Source organism: Bos mutus, chromosome 13, assembly GCF_027580195.1.
Source record: "Bos mutus isolate GX-2022 chromosome 13, NWIPB_WYAK_1.1, whole genome shotgun sequence".
NCBI lineage: Eukaryota > Metazoa > Chordata > Mammalia > Artiodactyla > Bovidae > Bos > Bos mutus.
In genome coordinates, this window is record NC_091629.1 from 46,483,812 (window position 1) to 46,496,436 (window position 12,625).

The 12,625-nt window shown below is 61.3% G+C and overlaps 1 protein-coding gene across 2 annotated transcripts in view; it reads right to left on the reverse strand.

The window, feature by feature from the left end:
* The window catches only part of NOL4L (nucleolar protein 4 like), a 127,455-nt gene extending 117,855 nt beyond the window's left edge, over nucleotides 1–9,600 (reverse strand). For both annotated transcript variants that reach the window (XM_070381573.1, XM_070381572.1), the window contains exon 1: nucleotides 9,112–9,600. In XM_070381573.1, coding sequence (XP_070237674.1) covers nucleotides 9,112–9,432 — 321 coding nt within the window. In that variant the 5' untranslated portion in view covers nucleotides 9,433–9,600. The remainder of the gene's footprint in view (nucleotides 1–9,111) is intronic.
* Between the last annotated feature and the right edge of the window lie 3,025 nt (nucleotides 9,601–12,625).

The following is a 12,625-nucleotide window of genomic DNA, read 5'->3' on the forward strand; positions in this document are numbered from 1 at the left end:
AGAGTGTCCCTGGTCCTCACACCCAGTCTGCGCTGACCCTCCAAAACCTGTCCCACTCTAGCCCTTGCTCATGTTCTTACCCCCTGGAGGGAGCCTTCCCATGCTCTGTTCTTGCTGAATAATTTGGTTTGCCCCTCGAGGTCCAGCTTAAATGTCGCCTCCCCCAGGACTCCTTGGATGCCCACAAGAAGGCGGATGGTCTGAGCCTTGGGGCTCCTGAGGCCCTGAGTGCGGAAGGCCTGGGTGGTTCACAGACGCCCGCTCTAAGGCACCTGCTGCCCCCACAGTGGGGAAGCCCCTTAGTGGCAGGGGCCCTGGGGATACGGCAGTGAACCAAGCCAACTGGTCAGAGCTCATAGCCTTATGGGAAGAAAGATATTCAACGTGTAAACTCGTAAAATACATATGCAATGTCAGAGGCGGTAAGGGCTAGAGAGAAGAATGAAGCAGAAAGACAGTCCAAGGAACCTAAGGCGGCCCTGGCTGGGTGACCAGGGAGGGCTTTTCTGAGGAGGTGACGTTTGAGCAAAGATCTGAAAGAGGAGGGGGAGCAGCCATGCAGAGAACTAGGGGAAGGGTGTGCCAGGCTGGGGAAACAGCCAGTGCAACGGCCCTGGGGCAGGTTTGCAGTTGGTGGTTTTTAGAATCGCAAGGAGGTCAGTGTGGCTGACACTGAATGAGCGAGGGTGGGGCAGCGGGGCCAGATCACTTAGGCTTCAGAAAAGACTTTGGCTTTTGCTTTGAGTGAGATGGGAATCTGAAAGGGTTCAGAGCAGAGGAGGGAGAGCATCTGATTTGCGTTTTGCTTTTGCTGATTTTGCTGGCTGTGTGAGCCAGAGGGAATACAAGGGGGCTGGAGAGGACCCAGGGAGCCCAGTGGGAAGGCTGACGCATCGCCAGGCTTGGACAAGCTGGAGGCTGTGGAGGTGGTGAGAGGGTAAAACTTGAGATGCATTTTGAAGGCTGAACCAACAGAATGTGCGATTTGGATGGGGAGGGAGGGGTGGTAAGAGAAAAGAGTCAAAATTGACGCCTGAGTGTGCCCTGAGCCTGGGAAGGGTGGAGCCCTGTGATGGGGAGGGCGGTGGGAGGAGCAAACGAGTGAGTGAGTGAATGAATGAATGAGTGAGTGAATCAATGAATGACCCCCTGCTTCGGAACCCGATGGGGTCACACTCAGCCTGGTGCTCTGTGGGAACTGGAGCTCCCCGCCTCCGCCTTAGTCTTCCCAGCAGCTCAGGAGCCCTGAGTCCAGTCAGAGTCTGGATGCTGAGGGAGTCATTGACCTTGTGGGAACAGGACAATTGTTCTCTCTCTGCCCCCGGCAACCTGCCCAGGCCGGGCCAGGGGAGTAGCTGTCTGACCCTCTGAGCCAACGGGTGCCTTGGCTCTCCCCTCCCCATGGTGACCCCTCATCTGGGGGCACCCTACCAAAGGTGAGAGGGTGAAGGTGTGGGCGACAGGGCGGGGCGGCATCTGTCTCCAGGGTCCAGACAGGGAGGAGGGCTGCCTCAAGCTCTGGACAGCTTTTGTAGGACCATGGTGAGCTTGGGGTGAGGAGGTGGGGAGAGCCAGGGCACCCGTGGTCTGAGAGGGTCAGACAGCCACAGAACCCAGGCCCTGCCACTTTCTCACTGCAGGGCTCAGGGAGACACTCCTGGGAGACACTCCTGGGCCTCTCTGCTGCCAAGGTCTTGTCCACTTCATGGAATCCAGGGGAGATGAAATAGAGTGTCTGGCACATGGCAGGGGCTCGAGAACACGAGAGAGGTGCTCAGACCACTGCCCCACGGGGACAGTCACGACACCAGCCTCACTGTTTTCTCTGTAAGAGCCCAGAGCTCAGGTTCCTAGCCAAGGACTAAGGCAGGGCTCGGGGGAGTGTGTGGCCGGGGGCAGCGGGGCCGGGGCGGGGGCGGTCACTGAGAAGCCTCTGGGAAGCACATCCTTCTGCCTTTCTACCTGGCAGGTACCTCAAGGCCTGGGTAAAGCCCCCACTCTCACCTCTCTAGCACCTCTCCTTGAGCTCTGGGATTGGACACCCCCAGCACCAGGAAGGAATTCAAAGGCAGGAGGGACCACAGGAGGCTTCCCTGTGCAACAACTAGGGAAACTGAGGCTCAGAGCAGGGCAGGAGCCAGTCAGGGCAGAGAAGGACCCTAAGCCTTCAAAACCCCAGCCCTAGGGGCTCATGCCACACCTATGGCCCTTGCCAAGACCTTGCTGACTTTTTAAAATTTATTTAACTGAAGGATAATTGCTTTACAGCATTTTCTGTAAAATTTGTTTTTCTGTCAAACCTCAACGTGAATCAGCCATAGGTGTACATACATCCCCTCCCTTTTGAACCTCCCTCCCATCTCCTCCCCATCCCACCCCTCTACTGCTGGTGTTTTGTGCAATTCAGTACAACATGAACCAGGCCCCAGTGGCACTGGAGACACAGAAATAACCCAGACACAATCTCCAGGGAACCAATAGCTGCCTTCCACCAACTACATGCCAGGGATTTGGCTTGGTATGTTATTTCCATGATCCAGTTTAATATCCGTGACATTTTATTACCATCCCCATATTTCAGATGAGGAAACTGAGGCTCAGGGAGATCACACAGCAGCTGACATTTCCTAAGACTTGCTATACTCTTTAAGCTCTATATGCATTAATGCATTCATCTTTGTTACAGTCCTATGAGGAAGATAGGATTATCAGCTCCATTTTACAGATGAGAAAACTAAGGCCAAATTGGTGGAAGGGCAGAGCTGGGATTTGAATCCAGGACCCTGTGGCTTGACACGCCAAGCCCTTCACTTCCCCTCTATGTCAGGGTGGGCCAGGGGCAGAAAGTGGACTCAGGAGTCCTTGTTCTAACAAGCCTGGGTGGGCTCTCTCCCAGCTTTCTTCAGCTCCCTCTCTGGCTTTGGTACCCAGGGCCCAGGCCTGGCTTTGACTGAGGTTAGCAGAGTGACCTCCTGAAATGACAAACAGAGCCATTTCCAGTTTTCCAAGTCTCCTGGAAGTGGGACTTTGGAACCCATTTTCCAGATAAGTAAACTGAGGCTTGAAGAGGTCAAGCAGGCTATTTGCCTGAGATCACATGGCAAGGAAGCGGGTGCTTTAGGATTCCACCAGTCCTGGCCCCCTCACTTCAAGTTCGGAACCCTCTCTCTCCCACCCTGCCCCCCATGGTGCTTGGCTTTGGGTGCCGGAAGTGCCACCATGGCCAAGGTCACAAACTTTCCCTGTCGCCCTTGTGGGGCAGGGGGTAGGGGAAGAGGAGGAGGAGGAAGGCTGCTGGAAACAAGGAAGTGCTCTGGCCACTGTCGTGGGGACCGGGACATGGCCCCACCCCTTGTGTCCACTCCATCCCTCACACTTGGCTTCAGCAGCTGCTGAGACCCCAGGGGCAGCAGGGGCCAGGAGCACAGCGCCGGCTGACTTGGTTATAATGAAAACGCCCCGGCAGCTCCACACTGCCAAAGGACAGAGTGTTTTTCAGTAGGATCCTGAACATGTGGCATGCACACAGTCACACTTGTGGTCTGCCAATGCCCACACCCCAGGTGCTTGCACATCTGCCGACTCAGACACTCACAGTCACACACACTCACATGCAGTCTCTCCTCCACCTGTACACACGCGCGCGCGTGTGCACACACACACACATACACAAACACTGCCCCGGGCACACAAGCATCCCCAGCCTGCACAGGACAGGCACACGCACACTCACATCCACACAGCCACACTCCTGCACACATACCCACACGCACACACATGCTCTAGCCCAGGAGTGCTCACGCATGCTCAGCATATTCAATCTGTCCACAACCTCCCAGGTAAAAGCTGGCTTGGAGAAGCCCAGGTTTACCTGAGGCTGGGTTGGACCCTTGACCTTTGTCCCTTGGCAGCCCCAGCCACAGCTCCCCTCCACCTCCCAGTCGTCCCCAGCAGTATTTCTGGGGTCCCAGTTGGGCCTCCTGACTCCCAGGCACTCAGAGATGGGAAGGCAGCCTGTAGGGACCATGAAAGAGAGGATGCTCATGCCAGGCCTCGCCCAAGGACAACCCCCCACCAGCAAAAGGTGACCCAGGATCCAGAAGAGAGGCCAAGGGAGGGTAGAGCCTGGTCCAACAGGCTCCAAACTGAAGCCCCTCCCCCAGAGATCCCAAGACCACATTCACCCGAATCACCGTGGCTTCATAAACGAAATAGCCCACTCTGCCATTCGTGAGAAATCCAAAGAGGGCCTGTGTCATTGTCAACCTTCTCCCTGAAAGTCCCCCAGGACCCAGGACCACAGAGGCCTTCCTCCTCTTCTCCTCACCCCATATCCATCCTGTCGTGCCCCGGAGAAAGTCCCAGACAGCAGACACCGAGCCAGTCCTGCCTGAAGCGCCAGCCTTGTTATTATAGACATCACGATGAGAGTCTTCTACACTAATTCAGACTAAAGTGTAATGGACTGAAAGCTTGTCATGAAAAGTCCTATGCTTTCAAAGCACATCAGGCTGTAAGACATCTCACAGAGAGTCAGAGTGGAGGGGTGTACAGGCAGTACCCAAACTCTGCCTGCCGTGCCGGTGGTGTGGCCTTAGGGAAGTTCTGAACCTCCCTAAACCTGAGTTCACTCATCCGAGGGATGGCAGTGACAGCACCATCGACCTCTGGGCCGTGGTGAGAGCCTGACACACAGAGATAGGCACACAGTAGGTGACTCAAAAAGGTCACTGTGGTGACACTTCAGAGAAAAGTAGGAAATACTGAGGTGTTCGATGGAAGGTCGCATGTTACGCTGTGCTAAGTCAGAGGCCATTTCCCGCCTAGACCAGTGGCCGCAGGTGCCAAAGGTTTACACGAAAGCTCTGGGGAGAAAGGCTGAAGACTGTGAAAACGCTCTCCACTAAATGAACGTAGTCTGCAAGCTGGGAAAAGACCACCATTAGTCAATTTGGCCCGCGGAACACCTGGGGTCTGGCTCACAGAAGCCGGGTGCTGAGAGTGGAGTTTGGCAATCTGGTGCTTCCCTCGGGGGAGGGGGCTCTAATGGGGGGATTCCTGGCATGTGACGGACCCCTAGAGAAGCCTCAGGGCAGTGCAGAGATCTGCGTTCCAGGCCTGGCTCCCCACCAACAGAGACTGCCTCCCTCGGGGCATCAGTTTTCCCATCCGGAAAATGGTAGAACTGGGCAGAGAACCTCTATCTGTAAGGAATCTGGGGGTTCTCCAGTCCTGGGAGCTGACAGACGGCCTGGGGCCCCACCCCAGACATAACCTGTGGGCCTTGCAGGCCCCTAGGACAGCCCCATTCCTAGAGACCAGAGGAAAAGGGTTGGTTCACTCTGCGGCCGAGGCTGGAACGGAGTCGGGGGTCTCGCCTCCAACGGGCTTGCTTCCCTCTCTTGGCAGCCCACTGAGACCAGAGCAGCCCAAATGCAAGAAATTATAAATCCAAACCAGGCTTTGCCCAGTCAGGAGGCCCGGCTGGCTCTTGTCACAGAAAAATCTTGTCCCCAGGAGCGCCCCGTGCTGCTGCCCAGTAGAGAACTCCGCCCTCCTCCCCTCAGCCTTCAGCCTCCGCCTCCACTTCTATTTCCTGTGACAACCTGCAAACTGAAGTCCAACTTGTCTGTCTCTCCCCCCACTCTCCACGCCCAGGCTTCTGCTTGACCCCCGCCCCACCCCACCCCACCCCACCCTGCAAGCGGGGCCCCAGCTGCAAGAGGCCCCGGCCGAGTGTAATTCCCCGTACCCTCCTCTCCACCCTGGGCCCGTCCGGACAGATTAAGCCTTTGTCACACACACCCAGAAAAGCTCAGGGCCAGATGGGACGGGACAAGCGGTGTCAGATCATCGACCCTCCACGGCCAGGACTAGGAAGGGCCCTGACCGCAGCACCACATATGGCTGTGAGAGGAGGAAAGGGGGCCCCCCGCGGGGGACGGCCAGAGAGCAACAAGGACGCGAGATGAAACACCATGGCCACCCTGGGGACCCAAGCCCACATAGAAGCGCAGGGGACCCTTGTTCCACGGCTGGGTGACACAACTCCCACACCCCCTCTTTGCTAAAATTGTTCTGCCTGCCTGCTGGCCCTCCCCTGAAGCTTCCGTTGGCTTCTTGACCAGATCCTGGGCTATCCCCACCTCCCCCACCAGCTGGTGCCCAGGGAGCAGGCTCAGAGTCCAACCCGCTCCAATGCCCCAGGGCCCCCACAAGGCCTGTGGATGCTAGACAAATGTCTCACACAAAGGTTTGTGGCCCAATGACCTTCACAAAAACCCACCCAGGACAAACGACAGGATCTCTTCCAACTGACATCAGAAGCAATGATAACTTTAACTGTGTGTGTCATGTGTGTGCGTGTGTGTGTATGTGTGTGTGGTGTGTGTAAGCCAGTGAAGGTAGGGGATGTCCTCTGCACCTTTCAAAGATGGGCCCATTCAGTTCCTCCCAGGAAGAGGCCATGGCTGCCCCAGAATTCCCAGCAGGACTTGTTCCTCTTAGATCAATGAAAAGGAAAATGGAACTGTAAAAATAATAACTGAGCCCCAGGAAGGCACTTGGAGCTGGGGGTGGCAGGACTAAGGGCATCTCCTGTGGCTGGCTCCGGATGGTTGAGTGAGTGGCAGGTAACTAACAGGCTCTCTGGGGACCCCTGGGCCAGGCAGGTGGGTGTGGGTAGCTTGAGGGCACGTCTGTTGTGTTCGTCGTCCCCCTGGTAGCCCGGGCTGGGAGGCCTGGGTTCCCTTTCTCTGCCTCCCAGGCAGGTGGTCCCTCGGGAGGGCTTATTATTGGTCTGGGAGTCCGGGTGGAGTCTTTCCAGGCTCCTGCTGCCAGGCAAGACGGGTCAGGGTGGGCTTTGCGGAGGATCTGAAGGCTGGCAGGACCTGGGGTCCAGGCGGAGCACCCAATTTCTGTATGTGGCCTGGGCAGGTGTGTGTCCCACTTGCTCCCCCTTGACAGCTGTGGGGCTATAGGGGCAGGGGGACTGTGCTCATTCCCTAGGGGAGAGGTCGACCAGCTCAGAGAACCAGTGAGCTAGCTGCCAGGCCTGAGGGCCACCTGCTCCCAAACTCCAGGAGTGGGTGGAGTGGGGGCTCCTGCCTCAGACAGAAGGAGGTCGGGCCAAGATGCCCAGCTCCCTGGGGAGGGATAACAGGGATGGGGTGGGGGTGAGGGGCACCAACTGACCTGGGAAGCCTGGATGGCTCAGGGCAATGACCCAGGGTAGGGAGCGCAGACCCAGCCAACCATCTGGTGGGTCACTGACCTCGAAAAAACCACACTTAGGCTGGGGACACTAGCCCAAGATGGAGGAGAACCGAGGCGGGGTACGCAACTGGCAGAGAGAGAGCTGACCTAGGCAGGGGAGAGGCAAGGACCCCTACTCCCTGGTATGGACAAGTGGGCATCAGTTTGGGCTCCCTGACCCGATCGGGTAGGAGACAATGACCCAGGCTCCCGGGGTTTGGCAGAGAGCACTGATTTAGGCGGGGAGGTCCCGACTCTGGCGGGGTGGGACCCTGACCTAGACTCCCCCGCCGGGAATCCGGCCCCGGCGCGCCCCCCTCGGCCCGGCCCCCAGGCTCGGGTCCGGCCGGAGGCGGCAGCGGGCGCAGATGGGCGGCCGGCGGCCGCAGTGGCGGCGGCGCGGTTATCAGCGCTCCTCGCAGATGGGCCGCCCGCCCTCCGCGCTCGCGGCTCCCCACTCCCCGCGGCCTGCAGCCCCGTCCCCTGGGCGCGGGGCGGGTGGCGGGGAGGCGCCTCTGGATCCGCTCCCCGGCCCCCGCCTCCCTCCCTCGCGGCCCCCTCACCCCGCGGGCCCGGCCCGGGCGGCCGCCGGAGGGGGAGGGGGAGGGGACAAGTGCACTTTTCGTAACGACCGAATCAATTGTGTGTGAAGAGCCCGCTCCGGCCGGGGACGGGGCTGAGCGCGGGGCGGGCGGGCCGGACGGGGGAGGAGCGCGGAGGGGGGAGCGGGGGAGCGAGGGAGGGAGGGAGGGAGGCCGGCGCGGGGCCGCCCCGCTCGCTCGCTCGGGCCGGGCGAGGCCGGGGAGGGAGCGAGGGGGGCAGGGAGGGAGGCCGGCCTGGCCCGGCCGGGCCGGGGGCTGAACGCACTAACGGAGGGTCTCCGCCACGGAAAGTTCAAAGCTCAGCAGCGCCCGGGCAGCAGCCGGCCCCCCCAGCCCCCACCCGCTGCAGAACAATGAGGTCCCGGCGGGGGAGCCGCGGGGCCCGCGCCGCACGCCCTCTCCAGGGCGCCCCGGGCCGGAGGGGACGCCCCCGCCCGGCCGCCCGCCTCCTCCCTCTCGGCGGCTGCGGTTCCCCGCCCCCTCCCCCACGCCACCCCGCCCGGACCCGGGCCGGCCCCGGGGACGGGGGAGGGGAGGGGAGGGATAGGTCAGGCCGCCCCCGTCCCAGGGAGGGGGGGAGCTAGGGGCCCGGGGGGCGGAGGGGGCGCCCCACCCACCCGCGGGAGGCGGCTGCTGCGCCAGGCTGCGGCTCGGGCTGCCCCTCCCCGGGCCAGCCCCGGGTGGGGTCGGGGAGACGGTGCCCGGGCGGGCCCCCTCCCCTGGCGCTGGGAAGCCGAGCGGACTCCCCGTCCCGTGGCTCCCCTGCCCCCCTCTCCCGCGGCACCACCCTCCACACACACACACACACACACACACACACACACACAGACACACACACACACACACACCCCACACCACCCAGCCGGCCCGGGGGCGGGAGCGCGGGGCGCCCGGGACAGGCAGCCCCGGGGCGGGCGGGGGGAGGCTTGGGCTTCGGAGCAGCCGCCTGCTGGCGGGGGGAGGGGACGGGAGGACGGAACATGCTGGGGTGAGCAGCCCGGGACAGCCCGCTCGGCACGGCCACGGCCCGGGCAGCAGCGCAGAGGGGGCAGGGACGCCCCGAACCCGGAGCGCTGCCCCGGGCGGGCTGGGGCGAGCGGGCGAGCAGGGACGCGGGCGCCCCGGGCGGGCCAGACCCGCGGACCACCTCAGGGATACACGTTCGGACACACATCCACACCCCCCCCGCCCCCCCCGCCCGCCCGCCCCGAGCCCCGCGGCGGGACCGGCCCGCGGCCGCCTCGCGCGCACTCACCGAGCCCGTCTTGACCGGCACATACACCACTTGGCCCATCTTGGGTTCCCGGCCGCTGCCCAGGCGGAAGCCCTTGGAGCGCACCCAGAACTGGAACTTGCCTTTCTCGCCGGCTGCCGGGCCGCTACCCGCGGCGGTCCCGCCGCCGCCCTGCAGGACCTCGGCGATCCGCTGGTATTTACTGCGTGTCACCGTCTTGGTTTTGGCCGAGTCGCCGTAGGTGCGCAGGCACCAGTCCCGGAACTGGCGGCCCAGCTCCGAGTCCCCGGGGCTGCGCTCGCGCTCCCAGCCCCCGCGCAGCAGCAGCGTCGGCTTCGGCATCCTCCCGCCGCGCCCGGCGCCCTCGGGGGCGGGCCGGCCGCCGGGCCGCCCGGTGCCGGGACTGGGCTGGGCTGGGCCGAGCCGAGCCGGGGCGCGCCGCGGCCCCGGCTGTCCCGCGGTGTGGCTCCGGCGCGGAGGCTTGATGGGCACGGGCGGCGGCCGGACGCGCGGGGCTGCGGCGCGCTCTGTCCTGCTCGGGCGGCGGCGGCGGCGGCGTTGGCGGCGGCGGCTCCGGCTCGCCTCCTGCTCCGCCTCCTCCTCCCCCCCGGCCGGGATGCAGGAGCGATGGAGGCAGCTCCGGGCCCGGAGGTGCAGAGGGGGCGGGCCGCCCCGCGGGCGGCCGGGGGAGGCGGGAGGCGGGGAGCGGCCCCGGGCGCGGGGAGCGAGACCGAGCTCGGGCGCGGGCGGCGGCGGCGGCGGCTGTCAGCTCGCGCGGCTCATCCTGCTCCTGCTCGGGCTCCCGCTGCCGCTGCTCTTCCTCCTCCTCCTCTTCCTCCCGCGCCCGCCTCCACCACGCCGCGGGATCCCACCTGTTAGAGCGGCGCAGCCTTCGCCGCCGCCCCCCACCCCCCGCGCGCCCGCCCGCCCGCCCGCGGGGCCCAGCCCCCGCCCCGGCCCGGCCCCTGGGGGCGCGGGGGCCGGCGCGCCCGCAGCCGCCGGGAGGGCAGGAGCCGCAGGCGCACAGTGCCCAGCCCAGGGACCGAGTTCCCTCCTGTCGGGCCTGGCCCCGAGCCTCGCAGGCCGCGCTCCGCCGGGCGGGGAGAAGGGCGCAGACCCCGCCCGGCCACCGGCGTCCCTGCCTCTCCAGTCGGCCCCGCCCGATTTTAGCCCGGCGCGGGTGGGACCGGGCAGGGCCCCTATCCCTTCTCCCAGCAACTGGCCTGACCTCTCCGGTGCGAGCTCGGCGCCAGAGGATCAGTGTTCCCCTGGGGAACCCCAAACCGCCAGCCTTCAGGGGGCCCCCAAACTTCCTCCCCTCTCGCCTCACCCGAATTCCCCGAAGTTTGGCCAGCCTTGCTCCTGCTAACCCCACCGCTCTGGGACTGCCTTAGGCCCCAGAGAAGTCATCAACATTGACCAGTGGCCTCACTTAGGCTGGCCTCTCACCAAGGTTCGGGGCAACGCTCAACACACCCACAAATTCATCTCGAGACACCCGGCCTTCCTGGGAGCACAGTGGCCTAGAATCACTGGCTGAGTAAACTCAGGTGGATCTGCCAGCCGCCTCCTCCCTGGGCAGGACTGACCTTGGGTAGGGCCAGCCCCCTCCCCCTTCACAAGATAATAACATAAATAAAGGCACAGGTCAACTCCTGGGCTTTCAGCCCTCCTTTCTTAACAGGCATGAGAAATTACTGAGCTTCTTTTCCTGTTCTTCCTGGGGTCCACCTCCCGTGTCCCCAGGCCACTCCTGCAGGCAAGTCACCACCAAGCCTGAGTCCCCAATTTTACCCAGTGCAGGACCATTTTCTGCCTAGGAACTACTGGCTACCCTCATCCCAAGGTTCCCTGCCCTGGTATCTACAGATTGCCAGGTCCAGGCAACTCTGAGAGGCAAAGGCGACTGGCTCATTTCACAGATGAAGGCCTGGGACTTGGAGAGGTGGCCTGACCTGGTCAAGGTCATGCAGGGAGGAGAGGAGGGTTCTGACTCAGGTCTGTGTGGCTCCTGCTGCCACATGACACATGAAGTCTCCTCCTGACGTGCCCCTGGGAGGGATCCCCACACTGTATGTGGCTGCCTCATGCTCCCCAGTAGACTGGGAGCTCCAGGTGCTCAGGGTTCATGTCTGTCTCATCGGTAGACCCCAGGCCTTAGCACAGCCCCTGGCACACAGTAGGTGCCAATAACTGCTGAAAGAACCCAAGAGGTCTTCCTAGTCCCAACCTCTCTCAGTATTTCACATAGATGTATTTTTAGATAATTTACATTTCTGTGTTACTTTATATATACCAACAACTCCACACTCATTTTTCCTCTTTATCTTCCTAAGAACTCTATTTGGTTCCATACTGGCATGCCCATTTTTCAGAGATGACCACTGGGGCTCAGAGAGGGCAACACACCAGGCAAAGGCCACGCAGCCCCCTCCCCCCTCAGTGGGGAGGGGCTTCTGCATGATTTGGAAGCCCATGCCCTGACTTTTCCAGTACATCCCTTGGCGCATACCCCCACCGTTGACTCCCTTCCTAAGAACAATGGTGCTTTAGCCTAGCTATGCCAATGCTCACTTTCAGCAGTGGTGCCCTGGTGCCGAGGTAGTGGGGCCCCCTGTTTGCGCCTTGTCTGTGTCTATTCCAAGACACACCAATAACCAGTAAGCCAGACCACCTCTCTATGCAGCCTGGGTCTGCCTGCCTTCCAGAACCTGAAAACCTGATTGTTAACCTTGGGCTGCATTCTAGGGTGGCAGTGTAGTATGATGAAAAGAATATAGGTTTCAGGGAGTCAAACAGACTTGAGGTTGAATCCTGACTGCCATTTGCTGTGGCATTCTTCGTGCCCACAGATCCCAGTTGACTGCTTCCCACCTGAATTAGCCCATCAGTTGACCCTTTGCTGGGTGACCTCTGGCAGGTCACTGAACCCCAACTTCATCATCTGTATAATAGACTGTAAAGGTTCAGCAGAATAAAGTATATGAGAGAGCCTGATATATATAACAGGTGCCCAATAAATGCCGTTTTCACCTCCATGGAGGTTGTGAAGTATTCAAAGAGGAAGGCAAACTTTGTTAATACATTTTGTGTTTCATTCAGTCAACAAACTTTTCTTGAGCAGCCACTATAAACCAGATGCTGGGGATGTAGCCAAGGGATCTCCAAGGTCCTTGTCCTCTCAGAGCTTACTGATGGGTGGGGAGGAGGGTCACTGAACTATCAATTATTATAGCTTAGGGTAAGGGCCGGGCCTTCCTCTGTGGCTCAGTGATAAAGAATCTGCCTGCAATGCAGGAGTCACAGGAGATGCAGGTTTAATCCCTGGGTTGGGAAGATCCCCTGAAGGAGGGCATGGCCCACTCCAGTATTCTTGCCCTGGAGAATCCCTGGTGGGCTATAGTCCATAAGGTTGCAAAGAGTTGGGCACGACTGAAGCAACCTAGCACATATGTAGCTTAAGGGCCATGATGGAAATAGCAAGTCGTGATAGCAAATAAGAGACAAGAGGGACTGCTATTCTTGGGGGCCAGGA